This window comes from Capricornis sumatraensis, chromosome 5 (assembly GCF_032405125.1).
Source record: "Capricornis sumatraensis isolate serow.1 chromosome 5, serow.2, whole genome shotgun sequence".
Lineage (NCBI taxonomy): Eukaryota > Metazoa > Chordata > Mammalia > Artiodactyla > Bovidae > Capricornis > Capricornis sumatraensis.
Genome location: NC_091073.1, coordinates 119,521,479 through 119,544,529, shown reverse-complemented (window position 1 = coordinate 119,544,529; position 23,051 = coordinate 119,521,479). Strand labels below are relative to the sequence as shown.

At 43.0% G+C, this 23,051-nt stretch overlaps 1 protein-coding gene across 1 annotated transcript; it reads left to right on the top strand.

Annotated features, from left to right (window-relative positions):
• Window positions 1-285: 285 nt before the first annotated feature.
• XRCC2 (X-ray repair cross complementing 2) lies at window positions 286-22,567 on the top strand. The gene is made up of 3 exons (XM_068973444.1): window positions 286-377; window positions 13,055-13,136; window positions 21,846-22,567. Exons 1-3 carry the CDS (start codon window positions 339-341, stop codon window positions 22,565-22,567), a joined length of 843 nt encoding a protein of 280 aa, XP_068829545.1. The 5' UTR covers window positions 286-338.
• The last annotated feature ends 484 nt before the right edge of the window (window positions 22,568-23,051 follow it).

Here is a 23,051-nt window from a genome sequence, read left to right as displayed (position 1 = left end):
TTTAAATTTAATGTACTTTTTTTCAGAGTCAACCATGAACCACACGCACACGCTGCTAGTTTTACTTAACAAAAGCATATTGAAGTTTACGAGAAAATAAACCCCCAAGCTGTCTCCCAGTCTCCTAGGAGACGCGGGTCTGACGTCAGTGAACCGGCAAGCTCGAACGCCCTAGTGCGCATGCCCGCCGGCTCCCCAGCGGAGGCTGGGCGCAGTGCGCATGCCCACTCCGGGGTCAAGGGGTCAGCGTCTCTGACTGGCTGAGGGGAAGACACCGGGCGGTAAATGGCGCTGCAGGCGGGAAGGTTGAGTGGCTGGTGCTCCGAGCCTCCGGGGAGATGTGTAGTGACTTCCATAGGGCTGAATCTGGGACGGAGGTGAGAGGCGCCGGGGTGAAAGCCAGGGAGACGAGAACAGGGCCACGGGCGGGCGCGGGAGGCCAGAGGGCGTGGGAGGCCCGGGCCCTCAGGAGAAGGAGGAGGCGCGCGGGGCCCGGGCGCCGGCGACCCTGGTGCCCCGTCCCCCAAACTTGCGCCCCCCGGAGACCTGGGGCCCTCAGAGGGCTCACTGCGTACACGACTCGGTGTAAAGTGGGAGCTGTCTAGTCTCTAGCGTTATGGGCCGAACCTGTGCACGGCAGTCAAACACGGTGTGCAGGAGAGGCTAAGAAAAGTAGGGTGTCGCCCGGCTGAGCGTTCATAGATTTTTCTAGAACAGGGGTGTCTGAGTAGGTGGCACCACCTTCGCCTTCTGTACGTCTTTGCTTATGGTGTCCTGCTCTCGCTATTACAATATATATCCAGCCTAAATATCCAGGGCCACACAAGCAGTGTGAGGCCTGCAAGGATTTATTCAGGAATTGAACCAGCAAGGACTAAGCACTTAGTATGTGTCCGCCGCGGGTGAAAGATCTAGAGTCAGAAGCAGGAAACAGCTTCCGCTATTGCAGAACTGAGAAGGGAGGCCGACCGCAAATTACAGGGCCTTGGGCAACCTGGAAGACTTAACTGGGAGGAGGAGGCGACAGCTGAAGTTTCAGGGACCTTTTGAAGGTGACTTGGCCAGGAAGGGGTGACATGGGGCAGGGAGTTGGAAGTATGTGGGTTCTGCCTTTGGGTTTTCCTGATAGCTCAGTTGGTAAAGAACCCACCTGCATTGCAGGAGACCCCGGGTTCGATTCCTGGGTCGGGAAGATCCCCTGGAGAAAGGATAGGCTACCCACTCCAGTCTTTTTGGGTTTCCCTGGTGGCTCAGCTGGTAAAGAATCCGCCTGTAATGCGGGAGACCTGGGTTCGATCCCTGGGTTGGGAAGATCCCCTGGAGAAGGGAAAGGCTACACTCCAGTATTGTGGTCTGGAGAATTCCATCGACTGTATAGCCCATGGAGTCGCAAAGAATCGGATACGACCAAGCGGCTTTCACGTTTATGCTCGCTTGGTTTAGGGAAAGTGCAAGTAGTTCTTTGTAGTTGAATCCAAACAAAGCTAGTGGGGACACAGTGTTGGGAGGTCAGCCCTGAGAAGTAGGCAGTGCAGGTTATGGAGGATCTTTTATAGAAGAGGGAGGGTGGGTAGCAGTGCCCTAAACTGATGAGCAAGCTTTCTGCGCGGGTCCAGATAGTCTGTATTTAGGTTTTGCGGGCCATTCTGTCTGTCGGGACTGCTCAGCTCTGCTGTTTAATGTTTAGGCAGCCAGAGACGTGTAAACAAATGAGTGTGGCTCTGTTCCAATAAACCTTTTGTTCTTTTGGGGGATCTTATTTTTGGTGCCAGGTCTTCATTGCTGTACCAGCCTTCTGTAGTTGTGGCAAGTGGGGGCTGCTCTCTGGTTGTGGTGCGGAGGCTTCTGTTGTCGGGAGTGCGGCTTGTACCGCACAGCAGGCTTAGGTGGCTGTGGCAAGTGGGCTTTGTAGTTGTGGTCCCCAGGCTCTAGAGCACAGGCGTGATAGTTGTGGCGCAGGCTTAGTTGCTCCACGGCCTGTGAGGTCTTGCTGGACCAGGGATGGAACTCACGTCTCCTACATTGTCAGGCAAATTTTTTATCACTAAGCAACCAGGGAAGTCCCAACCTTTTTATTTTAAACATCAAGATTTGGCCTGCTGGCCATAGTTTGCCAACCCTTGCTCCTTTAGAGTAGAGGCGCCTCTCCCTGTAAGAACTCCTACAGCTACAAGCTTACTGACTGAAATGATAATTTGAATCCCAGGTTAAACTCAGATGACTTTTGCAGTCAGAACAAGGCTAGTATCTGAAAACTGAGAACCCAGTGCAGTCAAATCGCTGAACAAAACATGCATCACATCGTCTGCCTGCCTGGCGATCCTCAGCAAGATTGCCTTACTAGAATTACTTTGGAGTACAGAGCGGATGGGGGTGGGGTGGATGCTTCTTTATTCTTTTTCCTTTTTGTCAACAAAACCAACTAAACAAGCCTCTTTTTTCTAAATTGCTGGGCACCCTGTGGCCATTGCTTAATTTATTTGGATTCTGTTTCTTTTCTTTGTACATTAGTCTACTACGCGAACTTCTTGGAGTCACTGTGTTGAGGAAGATGTCTGAGGTCTCAGACTATCGCAAGAAACTGAAATGAGCTACTTTAAATTTTTAATTCACAAGAATAGCCATATTATAAAATAGCTAACGTTCCCTACATCTTGTGACTAGGAGGCAAAAGACATTTCATACAGGGTCTTAAAAAAACACAAAAGTTGCAAAGAGGATTTTTTTTTTAAGCAGATTCCAGGGGTGCAATTTCTAGTAGGCGAGAGAGCAAGTGGAAAACTTACATAGTGAGCCCTTGATTTAAAGAAGACACACCTTGGAATGCAATTTATGGTAGACAGTCTGTTCTTTACCTTACTTTTAAACAGTAGCAATGGTATTTTTACTTTTATATTCCTCTGAACATTAGAAAAGATTTTTGGCAATATTTTGGTATCACTCACCAAGTGGCTGTATTTGCATATAGTTGTTAAGTAGTGATATATGTTGAGTTTTCTCAAAAATGCCAGTATTTGTTAAGTATAAAAGTAACCGGTGGATAAAAAAATTCACTATCCAGTTTTGGTTGACATGTACAATATACTTTTTCTTCTCTTTTAAGTTTATTATGATAGTTTCTATTGTATTTATTATTAAAGTAGTACATGCTTATGGCAGAAAATTCCAGTAGTATGAAGTGAAAAGTTGGAAACCTCTCTACCCCAATTATCATGTCCCAAGGATGGTGCTAGTGGGAAAGAACCCGTCTGCCAATGAGGGTTCGCGCCCTGGGTGGGGAAAATCCCCTGGAGGAGGAAATGGCAACCCACTCCAGTATCCTTGCCTGGAGAATCCCATGGACAGAGGAGTCTGTAGGGCTATAGTCCATAGGGTCGCAAAAAGTTGAACATGACTGAAGCAATTAGTATGCATACAAGGTGGATTTTTGTGACGTTTCCCAGAAATTCTCTCTCTCTCTCTCTCTCTCTCTCTCTCTTTTGTTTTGGATGTTTTGGCTGCTCTGGTCAGCATGTGGGATGGCTTTCCAACCAGTTATTGAGCCCAGGCCACCACAGTGAAAGTGAAGTACACGAACCACTAGACCACTAGGGAATTCCCTGCCAGAAAGTTCCTAATGTCCTTGTTTTGGAGGCTGAGATGGAGAGTGCTGGATCTTGATTCTAGTCTTGGCTCTGCCGGCAGCAAGCTGAGAGATTTTGTATAAGTTATTAAACCTTGGGGCTTCGCAGGTGGCGCTAGTGATAAAGAATCTGCCTGCCAACTCAGGAGACCTAAGAATGGGGGTTCTATCCCCGTGTCAGGAAGATCCCATGGAGGGGGAAATGGCAACTCACTCCAGTATTCTTGCCTGGAAAATCCCACGGACAGAGGAGCCTGGCGGGCTACAGTCCATGGGGCTGCAAAAAGTGGGACACGGCTGAGCACATATATTAAACCTTGGCTTCTAGCTGTAAGGTGAGGGTGATAGATGATAAATTCTCAGTTCCCTTTCAGCTGTACTTCTAGAAGGTGAGTCCTTATATTTCTGCGTATCCTTCCACTAAGCACAGTATTCCCTGCACAGTACACACTTGATAAATATTAATAGTAATGCCTGGTTTTCTTTATTTTTTGGCTGCACTGTGCTGCACACGGGATCTTAGTTCTGTAACCAGGTATTGACCTGTGCCCTTGGCAGTGACAGTGCAGAATCGTAACCATTGGTCCACCTGGAAATCCCCTGGTTTTCTTTTCTTAGAAAAGGTTCAACTCACCTGCCGAATCAACTAGGCCTGAAAATGGATGGTGCTGGAGCGTCGGGCCCATTCCTGGCTGTTGCTGGCAGTCAAAGAGGCACAAGAGGGCTGGTGTGCCAAACAACACCCCCCCACGATGCTGTGACGCATAGGAGGGCCACTTCGGTGAGCCTTGAAGCCTAGGTTGTGAACCCATGTGGAGCCACAAGAGGCAAATATTACATAAGACAAGTAGCGTTTATTAAATAATATTTGGTCTTGCAGTGATAGAACAACATCTGTCCCCTTCTCTCTTTTCATCCCTTCTTACCCAAAACAGAATCAGTGCTCCATCATTACCATTACTCCATTGTGAGTACTTTCAACTTCCTTGTCTTTTTACATCCTAACCTACAAAGGCAGAAACATTACTTTGCCAACAAAGGTCCGTCTAGTCAAGGCTATGGTTTTTCTAGTAGTCATGTATGGATAAGAGAGTTGGACTATAAAGAAAGCTGAGCACTGAAGAATTGATGCTTTTGAACTGTGGTGTTGAAGAAGGACTCTTGAGAGTCCCTTGGACTGCAAGGAGATCCAACCAGTGCATCCTAAAGGAGATCAGTCCTGGGTGTTCATTGGAAGGACTGATGTTGAAGCTGAAACTCCAATACTTTGGCCACCTGATGCAAAGAACTGACTCCTTGGAAAAAGACCCTGATGCTGGGAGGGATTGGGGGCAGGAAGAGAAAGGGGCAACAGAGGATTAGATGGTTGGATAGCATCACCAACTCAATGGACATGAGTTTGAGCAAACTGCAGGAGTTAGTGAAGGACAGGGAAGCCTGGCGTGCTGCAGTTCATGGGGTCACAAAGAGTCGGACACGACTGAACTCAACTACTTTCCGGACCATGGTTAAACCTAGCTGTCTACTTCCTACTGTTTACTGTCTACCCACTCAGCTGGATATTGCTAGAGAAAATCACAGCCAGGCTGACTGATTCCATTTTTAAATTTATAACCGTCAACTTCAAGTAGACTCCCAATCTATCTGTGCTTTCCTAGCTAATTCACTTTGTCTCTACAAAATACCTGGTATCAATTCCAATCTTATGCCTGAATTCTAGCCACACATGTTCTAGTACCTTCTTGATACCCACATGGATGTCTAATAGGCCTCCCACACTTACCATGTTCATCATGATTGACTCCTGGATGAAAATAGGAGAAGCCTTGCCCCAAACTGAAGCCTTGGTGTACCACCACACATGTACACCCAGCCCCAGCCTGCTCCCTCCTCTGCCTTCCCTATCTTGTTAAATGATGGATTTTTTTCTACCTTTTGTTCAAGCCAAACCCCTTGAAGTCATTCTTGAATCCGCGTTTCCCCCTCCTGTCAGCCCGCATTCATTAGTGCGTTCTGTCGTCTGTGCTGTCAATGTGTTTTCATGGGTTTGACCACATTTCATTACCTTTCCTGCAGCCGTTCCTCTTCCTGGTGACCATTACCTGCTTGACTGCAGTGACCTCCTGACTGGCCTCCGCTCCACCCTGTTCACACTTCCTCTAATGTATTTTCCACGTAGTATCCACGATGCTCCATTCAAAACAGAAGCAGACTCCACTGCCCAGAGCTTTCCGGAGGTTCCTGTATCATTCATGGTAGAACCTGGAATCCTGTTTCTTACATGATTTGCAAACTGTGATTTGTCCTTCAGCCCCACCGATAACCTCAGCTCTCCTCTCCTGCCTTTGTGATCTCCTCTCCCTCACTCTTCTTCAGACTCACTGTTCTTGCTCTTCCTTGAATGTACCAGATCTGCCTCGGCCTCAGAGCCTTTGCAGTTCCTGTTGAGTCTGCCTAGATACTTCTCCCTGAGAAGGTGACACGGCTCACTTCCACACTTGCGTCGTTTCTGTTCACAAGCCAACTTGTATGAGGAGGTCCTTTCTACTGTTGGTTTTTTAAGATTTGTTTATGGCTACACTGGGTCTTCGTGGGATTGTGCGGGCTTTCTCTAGCTGGGGTGAGTGGGGGCTGCTGTCTGTCAGTCGCTGCGGTGGTTTCTCCTGTTGCAGCGCATGGGCCCTGGAGCGTGCAGGCCTCAGTAGCTGCGGCTCACCGGCCCTAGAGCACAGGCTCGGTAGTGGAGACACACAGGCTCGGTTGTCCTGCAGCATGCGGGGTCTTCTCAGGCTGAGGGCTGAACCCATGTCCCCTGCATTGGCAGGCAGGTTCCTAACCACTGAGCCACCAGGGAAGTGCCCTTCCTACTGTTAATCTTTATTCCACTTACCTGTTTCTTCCTCTGAACACTTACATCTGATCTTACATTGTACATGTGTTGTCTTACCACCTCCCACCCCTGCCATTTAAGAATCATTATTGCAGATGTTCTCTGTTTATTCCTTTAAGTCTCAGTGTTTAGAACAGTATTTAGCTCACTGTAGGTGCTCAGTAGGTCTTACCCAGTAACTCAGTAAAGAATACCTGTGCAATGCTGGAGACACAGCTTCGGTCCCTAGGTTAGAAAGGTCCCCTGGAGAAGGAAATGGCAACCCACTCCAGTGTTCTTGCCTGGAAAATCCCATGGACAGAGGTGCCTGGTGGGCTGCAATCCATGGGGTCGCAAGAGCAGGACACAACTTAGCTACTAAACAACATCTGGCTTCTGTCTCCATCTTCCACTAAGAGTGCTTTTCTCAAGGTTACATGTTGCCAAATGCTCATTTCTCAGCACCCCTCCTAGACTAGCAAGGCAGAAGGTGCACTTCCTGCAGACAAGCTGTCAGGACCCCAGAACAGGCTGATCAGTGCATGTCTAAAATAATCCATTAGGGAAAATCCCTCCTTCCCTGGGGAAGAGAGAACAAGAGGATAGGAGAATACACCGCACATGTTTCTCCAGCGGAGTCCCTCACAAACGGGGCAGGAGGCCAGGGGAGGGAGTGTTCTCCAGTGTTAAGGTTCTGCAGTTTTGAGTCTATGCTTTGTTATCTCTTTCTGAGGTCTTGTGTATAGTTGATTCTTCTAAGTGAAATTTTGAAGCACAGTCTGATAATAACTTCCTGGTGAAATCTTCACTGTACATTTAATGAAATTACTAATTTGTGGAATGTCATAAATTAAAATTTAGTCTTTATTTTGCTAGAAATTAATGCTCCTTAAGTACGTATAGTAATTTCCCCCTGACTTTCAACATATTTTTCTTATAGGATGATTGCTTTTTAAAACATTAGTGAAAGGCAGTAACTCTCAGGGAATATACTAGAAACAATGGAATTGTACTATTTCAGTTCAGTCGCTCAGTCGTGTCCGACTCTTTGCAACTCCATGAATCGCAGCACGCCAGGCCTCCCTGTCCATCATCAACTCCCGGACTTCACTCAGACTCAGGTCCATCGAGTCAGTGATGCCATCCAGCCATCTCATCCTCTGTCGTCTCCTTCTCCTCCTGCCCCCAGTCCCTCCCAGCATCAAAGTCTTTTCCAATGAGTCACCTCTTTGTATGAGGTGGCCAAAGTACTGGAGTTTCAGCTTTAGCATCATTCCTTCCAAAGAAATCCCAGGGCTGATCTTCAGAATGGACTGGTTGGATCTCCTTGCAGTCCAAGGGACTCTCAAGAGTCTTCTCCAACACCACAGTTCAAATGCATCAATTCTTCGGCGCTCAGCCTTCTTCACAGTCCAACTCTCACATCCATACGTGACTACTAGAAAAACCATAGCCTTGACTAGACGGACCTTAGTCGGCAAAGTAACGTCTCTGCTTTTGAATATGCTGTCTATGTTGGTCATAACTTTTCTTCCAAGGAGTAAGCGTCTTTTAATTTCATGGCTGCAGTCACCATCTGCAGTGATTTTGGAGCCCAAAAAAATAAAGTCTGACATTGTTTCCACTGTTTCCCCATCTATTTGCCATGAAGTGATGGGACTGGATGCGATGATCTTCGTTTTCTGAATGTTGAGCTTTTGTACTATTTAGTATCTGAGTAACAGCTGTCTTTTCCATGTAATTTAGACAAAAGCTTTATTGAAGAGCCAGGGCTAGTACTCTGCCCTGAAGGGCAGTTGAATTTTCTAAGTAGCAGAAGAACCTGATTTCATAAATGAAAAGAATTAGTCCTCTGATTTAAGGGACTCCATGATAAGGGCCAAATTTTGCATTGATCACATACATATTAACATAGATGCTGTTTCCTTGCCTTCCTACATGTTCCAGCTTGTCTCTTTATGTTATGTGTTGTTTAGTTACTAAGTCTGTTTGACTCTGCAATCACGTGGACTATAGCCCACCAGTCCATGGGATTTCCCAGGCAAGAACACTGGAGTGGGTTGCCATTTCTTCTCCAGGGGCTCTTCCTGACCCAGGGGTCCAACCTGCATCCCCTCCATTGACTGGTGGATTCCTTATCGCTGAGCCACCTGGGAAACTGTTATTATAGTTGCACATGTTTGCCTGGAGTGAATTTCCTCTATATATTGTATATGCAGGAAAACTACTAAAAATTATATTCAGTTTGTAGATGGAAGTCCAAGCTTGTTATAGGGCAGGGGGGTGAATATTTGGTTTAGAGTGTAGATGGACTTTCACACATAACTGGTTTGAAACCTTGCTGCTGGGTCCATCTGCAAACAGATTTCATCACAAAAGGTCAGGGGAAATGAGCCTTTATCCAAATGACAAGTACATATGCATGTCTGCCTTGATACCATTCATTTCTGGTGATTTGATCTTTAAGCTCCCCTTCCTGCTCTAGTGTAAGCTTCTCCATAAAGATAAAATGATGCTTCAAAGCATCTTTACGATACGCATTCTACTTAATAAGCATATATAATAAACATATACCTTGAAGGTATATGATTGCCTGTAAAACAGACTCTTGTTAATGACTATTAATAACTTTAGCAATAACTAAGAATACTCATGGACTTTTGTAGAACTTTGCATAGATTGTCCAAACATAGGAAAATTTGTATAGCTTAAGGATCCCTTTACTCCAGCCTTTGCCCAGTTCTACCTACCTGTGCCCTGTTTACCTTCATCTTAACAAGCAGCTACTAAGTTTGTGCCAGATGTAAAGCATTTTGGAATTGGTGGTGAGCCAAGATAGAGCCCTCTCCTTTAAGCTCTTACATCCAGATGAGGGAGACTGGTAACGTGTTTTGAAGTATAGGACTAGCTTTCTGGAAGGAGGTGGGCCTCAAGAATGTATAGAGTTTTCATTCATTCAATAGCCTGGGCCTTACAGTATTTTAGAGTATAGGGAAAGGACATTTCTCTATCAGTGAACATTTTGTATGTGCCTGAAAGAACTATATGCTGAATCGCTTTCAAAATTAAAGTAGCCTCTCACACTGATTAGAATCCACTGTGCCTTTTCAGTGCCTTCACAGAGCCCCATGTCATTTCTGTTACAGCACCTCCAATACTTTCTTGGATTCTTGAACCCTTTGACTCTGCCCCATTCAATTCTTTGAGGATAGGAACTGTCTGTTGTATCTGTGTATGCCCAGCAACTTACTCACTGGACTCTTTACTGGAAATATTAAACTGGAATATTTACCAATGGATATTTGTATAATTAAGTATTACCCCCTTTTGTAGTGTTGCTCCAATGTTGATTGTGCTGTTGAAAGAAAACATTTGGGGATCCTTGTGATGTTAGGGTGTGTTACGAGAGATGGTTGAGAGAGACCAGGTAATTGTTTAGACAGGACCTTAGATTGTTTTGACCTTCAGCTGAGGAAATCCAAAAACTGTTGTCCCTGCACTCAAATTTTTGTCCGACTCAGTGATACAGACTCTGAGGCTTTGCAGCGCAGGGGAGGAGCTCCAGGCTTTGGGAGCCAGAGATCCCGGTGGAATCCTGGCTCATCTCGTCTGAAGGCAGAGTGACAACGAATAGAGTCAATGGAACAGCTAAAAGAGACAGTGTATGTAAGTCATGTACTGCTGATACCGCAGCAAGTACAGAAGGTAGCTGTTCTTAGATAGGTATTGTTATGATGATAAAACCTGGCAGATACTGATTTGCAAACCATATGCCAAAACTGTTCATTTACAATTTTAGTTCAAGTGCCAAATAGATGAAGATTGTGTCCTCCGTGTATTCTTTCCCAATTAGGAAATTTGAGCTCAGAAATGTTGCTTAGAGAATCAAGAGAAATAATTATCTTAATAGCTGCCATCACCAAACTCTGTTTGCCTGACGTGGTCATCTTCCCTAAAGGAATTAAACTGTCCTGTCAAGCAGAACTTAGTTGGATTCCTTGTACCTTGGCTTAACTTACTTTTTGCCCTTCTGAAGCTCTAGGTTGATTACACCTTGCTTCTTTCAACTCCTCGAATCTGGGCATCATTCACTTAAATTTATGTAATGGTCAGGTTTATACCAAATATTTAGGGTATTTTCTACTTGGGTTTGGAAGATACTTCATCCCATCAGATGACTTGTATACGTTGTTAATATTGCCTATTTGTGTAAGTATTATTATGAAAAATAGCTATGTTTTCCTAAACAAAAAATGTAGTGAAGAGTGAAATTAACTGGGTTCTCATCTCTCCTTCTGTATCTAATCTATTACTATATGATGTTCTGGTTAAAGTTTGTGAAGATCATCTCGGCTCTTACAGAGTTGGAAAAGGGAGGAGTATTTTCGGACAATTATGGATATTCTTCCTTGACAGTATACCAAAACTTGACAAGTAGTGAAGTTAATTGCATTGTAGAATATGAAATTATGTCAGTAGACTTTTCATATGTTACAATTCATTGATTTATCGTAACTTTAAACTGTCCGAGAGTGAATTTTACTCAGTGATTGGTCATTTGGAAATGGTGGTTCACTGAGTTATGTAGATCTTCCAAGTATTTACACATTTGTTAAATAATTAGCCCCCCAAAATCACATTTGTTAACATCACCAGTGATTTCACCAGTACCTTAAGTATCGGGATGCTGTCAAGCTCACAGCAGTAGATAAAAGTTTTCCAAAATTCACATTTTATCATTGGCAGCAAATACTGTCAGTTACTTTTCCTTAAAGTGATAGGCTCATTTTCAATAAGAAGTCTGACAGATACCGAAGTTTGTGTAATCATAATTAGTCAGTCATTCTTCAAATAAAAGTGTTTTGTGAAAAAGTACCCATCTCAGATAATCACACAAGTGCTTTTCCTAGAGAAAACCCACTGCGTTTCGGTTTGCAGCAAAAGTGCTTTCTTTGTGTGTGAAGTTGGGAGAAGTCCCCAAGACTCCAGAGTTTCAGGTCCTGCAGAGTTTCAGGTCCTCACCCCCTCTCTCATTCAGACATTAATTGCATGTTTGGCGGTTCCCAAGGCTACCTTCAGGTTTAGTGATTTGCTGGAAGGACTTACAGAATACACTGAAAGCTTAGTCCCGCTTATAGTTTACTGCAGCAAAAGGAAACATTGAAATCAGCCCAGGGAAGAGATACAGTGGGACAAAATCCAGAATTCTGAACAGGGAGCCTCCAGGTATCCTGTCCTGGTGGAGGGTGGTCAGTGCTAGCTTACCCCAGCGACAGCGAGGACAGTGTGCCGGCCGAGGAAGCTCACCTGGGCTTTGGTGTCCAGAGTCTTCATGGGGCTTTGTCGTGTGGACATAGTCAGCCCACCAATAACTGAGGCTGAGCTGCCTCCAGCCCCTCACCCCACCACTCTAGGCATCAGTTTCTCTTGGAACACGTTGAATCCTTAGCAGTCTTATGAAGGAAAGACTGTTTTCTTCTTCCTTTTACCGATGAGAAACTCAAGCCCAGAGATCTAGTGGGTCAGCTTCTGTCTACTCTTAACTGTTGTAAATTGCTTCTTTTTTTTTTAAACTTATGATTTATTTTTGGCTGTGCTGGGTCTTTGTTGCAGTGCACGGACTTTCTCCGGTTGTGCTGAGTGGGGGTGCTCTTCACTGCAGTGTGTAGGCTTCTCTCGTGGCAGAGCACAGGCTTTAAGGCGAGCAGGCTCAGTAACTGTGCCGAGTTGCTCCCCGGCATGTGGGATCTTCCCGGACCTGGGATCGATCCCGTGTCTCCTGCGTTGGCAGGCGGATTCTTAACCACTGGACAACCAGGGAGGTCTATTCATTGCTTCTGAAAACCCCTTGCTCTAATCTACAAATGAGAGAGCAAACTCATAAAGGTGACATCCAAGATCTTTTGTGATCTGACTTCTGTTCTTTAGGACTTCGTTATGTCCTACCTGTTTTGTGCTGCAAGCTCTGGCATTTCAGATCTCCTTACAGTTTACCTACACACAGCTGTTTATAACCTTTTAATCTTGGCTGATGTTGCATCTGCCGGCTATGCCTGCCTTTGTGCCCTGTTCACAGATTCAAGTATTTGGAGCTTCTCAGGGAGAGTTTTTCTCCATTGTCCCTTCCCTTCCCATCCCCTCCACCAGATAAGGAGCTGGCAATATAATGAACAGACGAAAGTTGATACCTGTATGACAAGTGTGGTGGGCATAGTGAGAAAGATAATTATAGCAAGTAAGGAAATACTGTGCAGTTAGTTTGATTCTGTGTCCCCAACTATGCTATTGGCTTCTTTGAAGGCAGAGACTCATTTTATACCAAGAGTACTTGGTATGTAAAAAATAAAGTATATTCTGGGTAAATGAACACAACTTTTCTGCTAAATTATATTTTCTATTTCATAATTTCCTCCAAATCCTCAAAATGCTGATGAAAAGTTTCTTAGAGATTTTTGGTAAATTGTATAAATATTGATTTGTAGGATTATGTGTGTGTGTGCTGAATTTTAAATTTTTAGATAATAAATTTTCCTTCTCTCTCTTTTCTTCCTGCCTTTTGCAAGCTCCTTGCCCGATTGGAAGGTAGAAGTTCCTTGAAAGAAATAGAACCACATCTGTTTGCTGATGAAGAGTCACCTGTGCATGGTAAAAACACAGTCTCAATCCAAAATATAGTGTCATAAATTAAGTTTTATAAAACAAGTTTTCCCCCCACTTATATCCATATATGGGTTTCCCTGGTGGCTCAGATGGTAAAGAATCTGCTTGCAATGTGGGAGACCCAGGTTCGACCCATGGGTTGGTAAGATCCCCTGGAGAAGGGAGAGGCAATCCACTGCAGTATTCTTGTCTGGGAGAATTCCATAGACAGAGGAGCCTGTGAGCTACAGACCACGGGGTTGCAAAGAGTTGGATACGACTGAGCAACTAACACACCCACACACACACATTCATATATACACTCACACTTCTAGCAAGAGCCTACATAGCTTAAACGTGAAATTAAAAACTGGGACAGAGGTGATGGCGGCTTGCTTTCTGGCCTTCGTTGTCTGCCACCTGAGATGGAGCTGGTTTTCCTTCAGTAAGTCTTCGTGTAAACAACCTCTTATCCCAGCACAGTAATTGTGGGAGTTTGTTGCTTATTGTTTCCTTACAAGTTTGAGGATCACAGGAAGGTTCTTAGGTACTTGGTAGTTCTGTGAATATTTTTACAATAGGGAAAATGATACCCACTTATTCTACTAACACTTCTCCACTAGGGGAAACTGAAAAAAGAAGGTGGTGTGCTTAGATGTGTGTGTGTGTTTTTTCTTTCCCAGTGTAATAGTCTTTAAAGGCATGCAGTTCACCCACTCAAGTGTACAGTTTGCACTTATGCGTCTGTTGGCACAGTCAGTTCTAGAACATTTTCTTCACCCCCAAAAGACAGCCACGCCTGTTGGTAGTCGCTCCTCAGTTCCTCTCATGTCCCTTAGCTCCAGGCACCTATTAATCTACTTTCTGCTTCAATGATGTGCCTTTTCTGGACATTTCATATCGTTGGAACCATCCAGTATATGGTCTTTTGTCACTGATGTCTACTTTGCTTCATATTTTCAAGATTTATTAGACTGCAGCATGCATCAAGTAGTTTGTTCCTTTTTATCGACTAATGTTCTGTTGTATCCATTCTTCAGTTGGTGGCCATTTGGGTGGTTTCTACTTTTTGGTTATTAAGAGTAATGCTACTATGATCATCTTGTGTACCAGTTTTTCTCTGGAGAAATATTTTCAGTTTTCTTGGGTAATACCTACGAGAGGAGCTGCTGGGTTGTATGGTAGCTCTGTGTTTAACCTTTGGCAAAATTTCCAGGCTGTTGTCTAAAGCGCCTGCTGGGAAACCCACACTTCACCTGTCACCGTCAGTGAAGTGTGTACTGGTTCCAGTTTGCCCAGATCCTGCAAACAGCTATTGTCTGTCTTTCTGAGTATAGCCTTCCCAGTGAGAATGAAGTGATACCTCATTGTGGTTTTGATTTACATTTCCCTAATGGCTAATGGTGTTAAGCATCTTTGCACGTGCCTTTTGGCAATTTGTGTGTGTAACTTGGGGAAATATCAGATCTTTTGCCTATTTATAAAATTGGGCTGTGTTTTTATTATTGAGGTGAGTCTTTTATATATTTTAGCTACAAGCCTTTATTAAATATGTGATGTGCAGATATTTTCTCCTATTTTGTAGTTTCTTTTCTCCATTAAGGCACAAAGTTACTAATTTTGATGAAATCCACCAATTTATCCAGTTTTTCTTGCTCTTGTCTTTGGTATCAAAACTAAGAAGCCATTGCCTAATCCAGGGTCGAAAAGATTTAGGGCTTTTGGTATCATTGTAACTGATTTCTGTTTTCATTATTTTCTGATCAGAGAACATACTTCTGTGATTTCAGTCTGTTTAAATTTATTGAGCTGTGTTTCTGGCCAAGCATATGGTCCATCCTGGAGAATGTCCCATGTGTGCTTGAGAAGAATGTGTACTCTGCTGTGGCTGGGCCAAGCGTTTTATTGGTGTCTCTTAGTTCTAGTTGGCTTTTAGTGTTGTTCAGGTACCCTTTTCCTTGCTGATCTTCTGTCCAGTTGTTCTGTCTGTTATTGAAAGTTGGATATTTTAGTCTTTTAGTCTCCAACTCTTGGTGAATTGTCTGTTTCTCCCTGTCAGTTTTTGTGGGTTTCATGTAGTATTGGGCACATGTATGTTTATTATCATTATTATAGCTTATCAATGAGTTGACTTATTAATCATTTTAAAATGTTTCTCTTTGTCATCTCACACCCTTTAAGATGGCTACTGTCATAACAAACTCACAAGTGTTAGTGAGGCGGTGAGCAGATTAGTACCATTGTGCACTATTGACAGGATCATAAAAATGGGATCATAATGGTGCAGCCATTATGGAAAACAGTTTGAGGGTTCCTCAAAAAGTAAAATATAGAACTACCATTGTACTTCTGGGTATACAGTTGAATCAAAAGCAGGGTATTGAACAGGTATTATTTGCATACCTGTGTTCATAGCAGCAGTATTCACAGTAATTGCTCAGAGATGAGAGCAACCCAAGTGCTCATCAACAGATGAATGGATTTAAACAAAGGTGGTCTGTACATAGAATGGAATATTATTCAGCCTTCAAAAGGAGAGAAATTCTGACATATGCTACAACATGAATGAATCTTGAGGACATGCTTAGTGAAATAAGCCAGTCACAAAAAGAAAAATACTTCCTGAATCCCCTGTATTATATGGGGAGTCTAAAATAGTCAGATCCATAGAAACAGAAAGTGGAATGGTGGTTTCCAGGGGCTGGGGAGGGAAGAGAGAATTGTTTACTGGGTACAGATTTTCAGTTTTGGGAGGTGATAAAGTTCTGGAGACGTATTCTGTCTGGTGACAGGCTAGCCGCTTCTAGTCTCTGTTGGTTACGCTTGCATAGTATTTCGTTTTCTGTCCTTTTAGTATCAGCCTTGTGACTTGGGTTGTAAAGTATGCCCGCTGTAGACAGCCTGTAGCTGGATCATGTTTCTTTATTCCCTTTTGTCAGTCTCTGCCTTTTGTTTGGACTGTTTAGTCCGTTTGTTATTAGTTAAGACAGGGTTTATGGGTGCCATCCTGCTGTCTGTTCATGTGTGTCCTGCATCTTTTTGTTCCTCTGTTCAATCCTTTACTCTCTTCTGTGTTAAATGGGCGTCAGTGGTGGCTCACATGGTAAAGAATCTGCCTGCAGTTCAGGAGACCTGGGTTCGATCCCCAAGGCAGGGAGATCACCTGAAGAAGGGCATGGCAACCCACTCCAGTATTCTTGCTTGGAGAATTCCATGGACTGAGGAATCTGGTGGGCTGCCATCCATGGGGTTCTCAAAGAGTTGGACACAAAAAAAGTAAAGAAAAAATAGACCCGACTGAGCAACTAACACTTTTACTTTGTGTTAAGTAGATATTTTCTAGTATAATTTTAATTCCTTGTCATTATTTTTACCTTTTTTGTGTTAGTTGCCTCATGATCACTCTCAGGATCACAGTCAGCATCTTAATTTATAACAGTCTAGTATGGGTTACATACCACCTTAATTTCTATATTTTTTGTAAAAAATCTTTGCTATCATAGCTCCGTTCCTGTCCCCTTCCTCTTGCTGTTATAAATTATGCATTTATACAGTATATGCCCTTCACACTTAAAATTTTACTTAGTTAAAATCATTAAAATTACTTAATGCAGTTGTTTCTTAAATCAGATGAAAAAATAATTACAACTATAAAACACATAACTCTTACATTTACCTATATAGTTATATTTACCTGTGTTCTTTATTTGCTCATTTGGAATTAAGTTACTGTCTACTGCTATCCTTTTATGCATCCTGAAGGACTCCTTTTAGTATTTCCTATAGAGCATATGTGTTAGTCAAAAAAATTCTAAACTGTCAATAATAAATGACAAATTTTGATCAAACATATTAGACAAAAGATTCAACTATCTTTTTAGTCTATCAGAAAGGATATTATTACATTGAACCTTATGGAACTGACTTTAAAACATGGATTCGAAGCACAGCTTATACATTTGAATGTTATATTTCTAGAAACTTTAAAAAACACCATTATGTTCAGTCACTAACAAAAAAGTTTACTTAAAATTATGATAGATCTTAGAGCTATAAAACTAGTTAGATGAAAAAAATACCTGATTAGATGAATACTCTTTAGAGCAACAGCAGACATAAGACCAGGATTATAAGGGTTATTTATCAACAACAGCACTTTAACAGAAAGTGTTACAGGGAAGTTCATTTTGAAGCAGTCAGAGATTGAGGGGTTACAAGCATCTCCAATACTGCTGTGAAACGTTTTTAATGCTTTTTCTGGATAGTAGTTATTCAGGACTATATGCAAACTCATTATCTCTTCAGTACGATAGTGATTGCTCTGCAAATTCAGCACGCTTGTTATATGATCGCTCAGTCGTGTCTGACTCTTTGAGACCCCATGGACCGTGGCCTGTCAGGCTCCTCTGCCCATGGGATTTTCCTGGCAAGAATACTGGAGGGGGTTGCCATGCCCTCCTCCATGGGATCGTCCCAACCCAGAAATCAAACCCAGGTCTCCTGCATTGCAGGTAGATTCTTTACTGTCTGAGCCTCCAAGGAAGTAAGTTGGTACCTAGAGGATGTATTTTTTGGCTTTTCTCTCTTTTCCTTATTTTGAAGGCTCTTTAGATTCATAAACTCACTCTGACAATCTGCTACCCAAACCCCTTACAGCATTCTATTTGTGATGGTAACTATCAAGGCCAAACCATCCAGATTTTCTGGTTTAGTTTAACTTGTCAACTGTCAAACTGTAGAGGTGATTTTTTTTTTTTTTGGTTTGGGTTTTTTCTTTAACTACCAGTTGTCATACTCAGTAATTTGACTGGACTAGGGCAAGATTTCTCTTAACAGCTCACAGAAACTTATGAGATAGTGTTTCAGATGCAGTTAAAAGGACCCTGTCTCCCTATAGAACATTATGTTTGAATATTATTTTTGATCTTATGATTAGGTAGTAAATGTTTATAAAAATCAATGAAATTTATTTCAGTTCATCATTAAACAAATATATTTGTAGAGAATCTAGTTCAAGAAGTTAATGATCATATTCATCTTTAATTTCCAAGTTGGCAGATTTTACTTACCCGGTTGTTAGAAATGCCCTTTTCCCCCTCACTTTGCTACTAATCTGTAAAAGGGGAAGAGTGCTTCTACCTACCTAATAGTCTCTTAGACAGCCTTAAACTTTATCTCAGTTTCATTCATGCTGAACCAGGGCTATGAAGAATCCATATTCACACCACACTGGCTGGTCTCAGTTAATGCATGGGTTTAGAAAGCCTCATTAGATCTTGTAGGAGAGTGTACTCAAAGCCTTACTCTTTTGAATTACGCTGAAAAAATGTTTATGAGCCCCACCGCTCTATCCAAGAAAACACTTAGCAAAGTTTTCATTTTCCCTCTGTTCTGAGAACTCCAGAAAACATCTGGAGAGGTCTCACAGTTACCCTCTCACCAATATCTTGGGTTTCTAGCTCCCTGTGGAGTCCCTCCTCTGTTGCCTCAGAATATGTTACATTTATCTTACCTTATCTTCATTTGACTCTCCAGCCACATGAAATTGCTGTTGAATTTTTACTCTTGAAAGAGCCTAAACCATTGTTACTTTTCTGGTTCCTCGTGTGCCTCCCTTCCGCCAGGCTGATTTCCATCCTGCTCTTCTCTAAAGACAGTGACTGCTCCCTCTGGTGCTGTTGCAGACTGAGCATCTCTGTTTTTAAAGTTTGGCTCATAAAATAATGTTTGTGTTAAAGGTGCTTTTGCAGACCGTACATTTACTGCTGTTAGGTTACTATCCAGGACAGGCTGGCGATCTGTTCCTCACCTCTCCCGGGCTGTTTTTTCATTTTTAGAACTTTGCTGCTGCATTTGCTATTATTTAGTACTATCCCTATGAAATGTCTGTCGTACCTGCCTTCATGCTGGCTCCTCTAACTGTGGGTGTGTCCTGAGAATTGAGTTTCGGCCTTATCTTAGGTTCACGCCCACTCCCCTAAAGAGTTTTCTGTTCTCCGTTTCTATGTAGCTTATTCCTAAGTTACTCTCTTTCTTATTACTGTCATGAATCTTGAATCCTAGTGGCCGTAGGATATATTTGTTTTTGACACCTAGAGATACATCTTAACGTACCATTTTTGAAAGCTAAATTCTTGTTAGAATATTTATGTGATATGTGGATGAAAACTCTCTACTCAGTTTTTTTCTTTCTTTACATGGTACTTCCAAGCCTGTCTTTGAGAACTTTTAAGTCACTACGCTAGGTTTCCCCTTACCTTCTGAGTAAGTGAAGGAGGCCGAAGACTTGATAGAAACAAAGCGTCAGCACACTTGGCCCAGGGGCAGCTGGCGGGGGCTGAACCAGCCCTGAACCGTTGGCTCCTGCCCTGGCTTATCTCTGGTGTTGGCCCCTCATTCCGCGCCTTGGTCAGTGGCCTTCACACCTGCCCACTCTGCTAACCAAAGCCACACCCCACCTGCGCCTCCCTACCACACCTGCTCCCTTTCAAAATGCTGTGTTCCAAAACTGACTTTCTGCATGGAATGAGAACTTACGTTTTCATTTTTTAGATTTCTTTCAAGACGTTCTTAAGAAGAGAAGAATCCGATGAAATGCATTCAAAAGATACTGTACTCTGCACTAAGGATAGAGTATTCAGGTTCCTACCTTAAAGTAGTGAACAAGAAATCTATCAAGTAAATCGTCAGAAATGACATACCTTGTAAATGTAATGATGATCGACGATCAAGTTAGCTTTTCCTACCTCTGAGAGTTATTAGGATTCCCTTTTTCAGCTGGAAAGCCCTGTGGAAGCATTGACGGCTGCTCCTCAGCCTTGTGGGCTGACTTGCCAGGAAAAAGAGGTGCATGTGTGTGGTCTGCTTGTAATCTCCCCACCACGCCTCTGCGTGGCCCGCTGCGTCCTCACAGCCACTTTGCCATTAACCTTGCTAAGCTGTGTTTTCACCTTTCCTTCCCGATTACTATTGGCTCAATGTTAATGTTCCTTCATCTAGTGATGTAGCTTATTCTCTTTCTATAATATGGGGCGGTAAAAGACTTTATTTGGGGGTGTGGGGAGGATTTCCACTTAGTTCTTCCTTAGCTCTATGGTAGGAGGGAGTAACCTGAACTTCTGGGTTGAATATAACGGAATATAATTTTAGTCACCATAAGAGCATCCGTGAACAATTGTTAATGTGAAGATAATTTTACTCTCTGAGGCTGAAATCTTGGGAATGGGGGCGAGGGGAATCTTTTTAATTAAAAATTTGAATTGCAAATTGTATATAAGATTATAGTAAAATTTGGCTGAAGTTTTATACTACTTAAATATGGTATGGTGGCAGATTGCTAGATTTCTTACAGATTATTTGTGAGTGTTCCAACATACAATGGTTTGTTAGTAATAACAGGAAATAAAGTAACTGGACTCTCAGACAGACCTTGTAGTCGGGTCAGAACCTAAGAAACTGCCTTTTTAACATGGTGTTTCCAGTTATACTGTTTAGCCGTAAAGTGAATGGCAAATAGACAAGAATGGAAAAGCCCGTTTTGAGTGGATTTTGAAAGTCTGGCGGCAGGACAGTTTCCCCAGGTGTTTCATTTGTGCTGTCCTCAATAAACGAGACTTACTCGAACCTGCCAAGAAAGAGATTTGAGTCTTCGGAGTAGCTGACCCTGACTTATAACGCTCGGAAAATAACTCACAATGCAGGTGTCACTTCAACAAAACAGTGTCGAGCGGGATTCATACAGCACATGGCAACTAAAGGCAGTATGGAAACGTGCAGGGTGTTTCCCCCGGGGATGCAGTTGGCACTCAGGGCCTGAGGGCTGTGGGCCCTACTGCCTGTGTGCGTGAAATTGCACAGTCAAGAGCCCTTCCACCCAGAAGGCCAGCCACTCTGGGAAGCCCTTGTTAGGGAGTGTTTCAGCTGCACGTAACAGAAGCCCAGCTTCATGACTTACGTTCTTCATGTTGGTGTGGAGGCAGGCTGTGCATGGCTGGTGTGCAGGGTTCTGTATTGTTATCCACGTCCTGGGCACCTCCAGTCTTCCTGCTCCATCCTCCTTGGGGGCTCCCCTCTGCAGTGTGTACCTGTCGTCCTCGCTGTTTCCAGATAGCTGTCACCTCTGAGAAGGGAGCAGCAGAGCAGAAGTGGTGCCTGTGTCAGGCCAGCACAACTGGGAATCCCCAGCAAACGTCCACCTGTGGCTACACTGTGGTATCTGGTGGCCTCTCTTTGCAAGGAAGACTGGGAAAAATCGCTTTTAAGCTGTGCACATTGCTTTTCCCCCAAAAGTGGGGTTTTACACTTAAAGAAAAAGGAGAAACCAGATATTGGGTAATTAATGACTAGAAATGTGTACCAGTAGTCAGTATCTTTTTAAAAGATGCTTGGTCTAAGGCACTTTATTCGCAGTGCTGTAACTCATCTCCAGGAGATGCCCATAGGCCCATTTCAACCATCTCATCTTGTTTGTCAAATTTTCTTGGTGCTAATTAACAACCAACACCTTTTTCAGAGGTGAAATGTAATGATTTACGTTTAATTTCTTCATTTGTATTTGCGTATACAAATTCCTTTTGGCAAATGGGTTTAGATTTTCTTTCAAAAGAGAAAATTTCCATAAATGTCTTTATAAAAAACATTTTTTGCCGACTTCATTTTGTATCCTGTCATTATTGTGCTGCTGCATTTTGACTGACGTTTTTAAATTTTACACAGGTGATATTCTTGAATTTCATGGTGCAGAAGGAACAGGGAAAACAGAAATGCTTTATCATCTGACAGCACGATGTATACTTCCAAAATCAGAAGGGGGACTGGAAGTAGAAGTCGTGTTTATTGATACCGATTACCACTTTGATATGCTCCGGCTGGTTACGGTCCTGGAGCATCGGCTGTCCCAGAGCTCTGAAGAAACAGTGCGCCGCTGCCTTGGCCGATTGTTTCTGCTGTACTGCGGTGGTAGCACCCAGTTACTCCTCACCCTGTGCTCGCTGCAAACCATGCTCTGCAGTCATCCTTCTGTCTGCCTTTTGATTTTGGATAGCCTGTCAGCTTTTTATTGGATAGACCGCGCGAACGGAGGAGAAAGTGTTAACTTACAGGAGTCGACTCTGAAGAAGTGCTCTCAGCTCTTAGAGAAGCTTGTAAACGAGTATCGCTTGGTTCTCTTTGCAACAACGCAAAGTATAATGCAGAAAGCCTCAAACCCGGAGGAAGGGCCTTCCTGTGCCTTTAATCGCCCGGGTGACGTGGATGTGGACTATAGGCCCTATCTCTGTAAGGCGTGGCAGCAGGTAGTGAAGCGTAGAATCCTCTTCTCCAAACAAAATGGTTCTAAAGCCGGCAACCAGTTTTCTTTAGTTTCACGTCATTTAAAAAGTAACAATTTAAAAAAACACTTTTTTACTATTGGAGAAAGTGGTGTTGAGTTTTGTTGATGTGTATCTTAAACAGTCTTTGGTCAGATGTTATGGAAGTTTTAAAAAGTGTTTAACAGGCTAAAATGATTTGATTCTAAAATTTTAAACTCTAAGGGAATCTAACATAACCACGTTTCTACACAGAATGGAGTTCTTAAACTGGAACCTTAGACTGTTCTGTTCCTGGGTTGTTGAAGATTATTCAGAGTGATAATAATAATAGTTGAACTATATTAAGTTGTTTTAAAACTAAATACATAAGATACACATTTCAGTCCAAATAAAATGGAGTTTTCTAACTTTGTGTCACATTTCTGGAACTCAGTTAAATACTTGTTTAGGAAAGTTGAAATGCCTTTCTGATTTTTCATATGTAACTCCTTTAAGAAGCTGTGAACTTGGAAAATGTTTCTATGGAGCTGTTATTTCTGTAAAGGGGATGAAAGCAAGGAGCCTACCCAATCTGCCGTTCACACCCAAGACTACGGGAAGGCAGAGCATT